Below are 2,598 nucleotides of genomic sequence, written 5' to 3'. Positions count from 1 at the left end.
CCATTAGCTTCGAAAGAAGAAGTGCTCCACTTAATTCGAACTTTGGAAGTGTTAATTGTTTCTTGTGTGGGACGACTTTTGTTTTCGCTGCGACGAGAATTGGTTTTGTTTGATGTTTAATCCGTGCATATACTACACAGGCGTAGGCTTCCAGTGATGCGTCACAGTACCCGTGCAGTTGAATTATGTCATTCTGTTTACATAATAGCCATCTGGGTATTTTACATTCATTAATTAGGTGAATGTCTTCCTGTATTTTGGACCATTCCATGTATATTTCTTCTGGTATAGGTTGATCCCATTGAACGGTCTGTTTCCACACTTTTTGGAATAAGATTTTGAGTTTCGTGCTAAGTGGGGCAAGCCAGCCTAGTGGGTCAAAAAGCTTGGAGATGTCAGATAGGAGAGTTCTTTTTGTTCGTTTGTTGTTCTGTTTTTCAATTTTACATTGAAAGGTAAAAATGTCTTCTGCTGGATTCCAAGATAAACCGAGTTTTTTAGATATGTCATCTTGTTTAAAATTGATTAGTAGGTTTTGGTTTACTTGATTGTTTTGTATATGTTTGTTTGTTTGTTTGAGGACCATTTCCGCAAATTAAATCCTGCTGTTTTTAATAGATCTGTTATATCGTTGATTAATTTTATAGATTGTTCTATGGAGTGCGCACCGTGTACTAGATCACTCATCCAAGTAGAATGATTCTTCCAAAACTTTCGACGCTTCTGGGTAGTTTTCCCGTTCGTCACGTTCTAGCTTCTTTAGCGTCATCATGGCTAAAAAGCTTGCACTTTTTGTCCCGTATGTAACTGTTGTACGCTGAAATGATTGTAATGTCCCGTGCTCGTCTCTCCAGATGATTTTTTGAAGCGGTTGGTCGTCTTCATGCACTAGGATCTGACGGAACATTTTTTCTAGGTCGGCGCAGAACACAAACTCGTACTGCCTCCATTTTAGTAATAGTGTTTGTAAATCTTTTTGTAAATTTGGGCCCCTGTACATTAAGTCGTTTAGTGAGTATCCTGTTGATGTTTTGTTGGAAGCATTATACACGACTCTATACTTGGTAGAAAGTGATTCTGCGCGTTCCACAATGTGATGAGGATAGTAGCACTCCACCTTGTTGTTGCTTACGGCAGGTTTCATATGTCCTAAGTCGCTGTATTTTTTCATGAAGGCTTTGTATGCTTCAGCTAGTTTGTTTTGCTTCTGGAACTTCTTTTCCATGTGCTTGAATTGAGCTATCGCTTTTGTTTTAGAGTCGCCTAACTTTTCTTGAAAGTTTGGTTTCATGGGAATACGCACTTCGTATCTGCCGTCCACTGTTTTCTTCATAATGTTTTATGCATTCCAAATCTTCCTGTGATAGATTTCCTTCTTCCATTATGTCCTCCACTTCCCAAAACTGTTGTATCTCTTCTAAGTTGTTTATGATTATGTTACAATGGTAGGTCTCCAGTTCTTCTTCGTCGTTTCCGCTTAAAAGCCATGCGAGTTGGCTCTCTTGCGCGAGAGGCTGCAACTCATTTTCACCCTTTATTTTACCATCTAAAATTATCTGAGCGTTTATCACTGATCCTAGAAGCAGATCTACTGGACGACTAACGTTGAAGTCTGGATCGGCCAGGTTAAGATTCTGTATCATGGACTACGAAGGTTTCGAGAATGTTTCGCCAGGTAGGCATTTCACAACTTTGTTCATGATAAAAACTTTCGCATTAAATGTGAAATCATTGTACATCGACATACATTGTATCTTCAGTTTGCCTTTACAGTCGTTTTCTTTCTCTCCCAATCCATGGATGACGCCAGAACACTTATCTCGTTTTAAGTTAAGTATCTGAGCGGCCCGTTCTGTTATAAGTGAAATTTGGCTTCCTGGGTCTACCAGGGCCCGAAAGGTGTGGTAGGTGCCATCGGCTGCCTGCACTTTCAGTATGGCGGTAGCTAGTAAAGTTTCACAAAATGAAGTCTGTGAAATGTTTGTTACGTATTCCATCATCTGTTTATTCGAAGTAATTGCATTCGTTGCATAAGTTGAGGTCGATGACTGAGTCGCTGTTGCTGCACTGTTTACACACGCCTCGTGTAATAATGTGTTATGTTGACCTGAGCATTTCTGACATGCTTTATTTGAATTGCAGGCATTTCCATTATGACTAAATAAGCAATTTATGCATAACGCGAGTTTATTGACCGTTTGGAATCGTTTTTCCATTGGCATTTGCAAAAAATGCCGACAACTGTAGATTCCGTGTGGTAACTTGCACAACTGACATTTGATACTTGAAACGTGCATCGTTTTCGCAATAGTTACATTCCCATTACTTTTGTTGGCTCCACTATTGCTGTTGTAATACGGACGATTATTGTATGATTGAATAGGCTTCTTCGTGTTGTTGGAGGTCGATGACTGTTGAGAGTTTGTTCTGTTGATTAGAGGTTCCTGCTTTTGGCGAGATGTTTCGAGACTTGTAAACTTTCTGAAAAAAGTCCTTTAGTACCGGCAATTCCCACGAGTTTTTCAATGACTCTATGTAGTCTTTATGTGTTTCAGAGTAGAGCTTTTGAGTTAAAATATAAACTATTAATGGATCCCA

General features: G+C 39.3%; 1 protein-coding gene across 1 annotated transcript; it reads right to left on the bottom strand.

The window, feature by feature from the left end:
- Window positions 1-679: 679 nt before the first annotated feature.
- On the bottom strand, window positions 680-1,333 carry LOC134805792 (uncharacterized). The gene has a single exon (XM_063779010.1). The coding sequence runs from the start codon at window positions 1,331-1,333 to the stop codon at window positions 680-682; it is 654 nt and encodes a 217-aa protein (XP_063635080.1).
- Window positions 1,334-2,598: the final 1,265 nt, after the last annotated feature.

This window comes from Cydia splendana, unplaced genomic scaffold (genome assembly GCF_910591565.1).
Source record: "Cydia splendana unplaced genomic scaffold, ilCydSple1.2 scaffold_63_ctg1, whole genome shotgun sequence".
In the NCBI taxonomy this organism is placed as follows: Eukaryota; Metazoa; Arthropoda; class Insecta; order Lepidoptera; family Tortricidae; genus Cydia; species Cydia splendana.
This window is presented reverse-complemented; position numbering and strand designations above follow the sequence as displayed.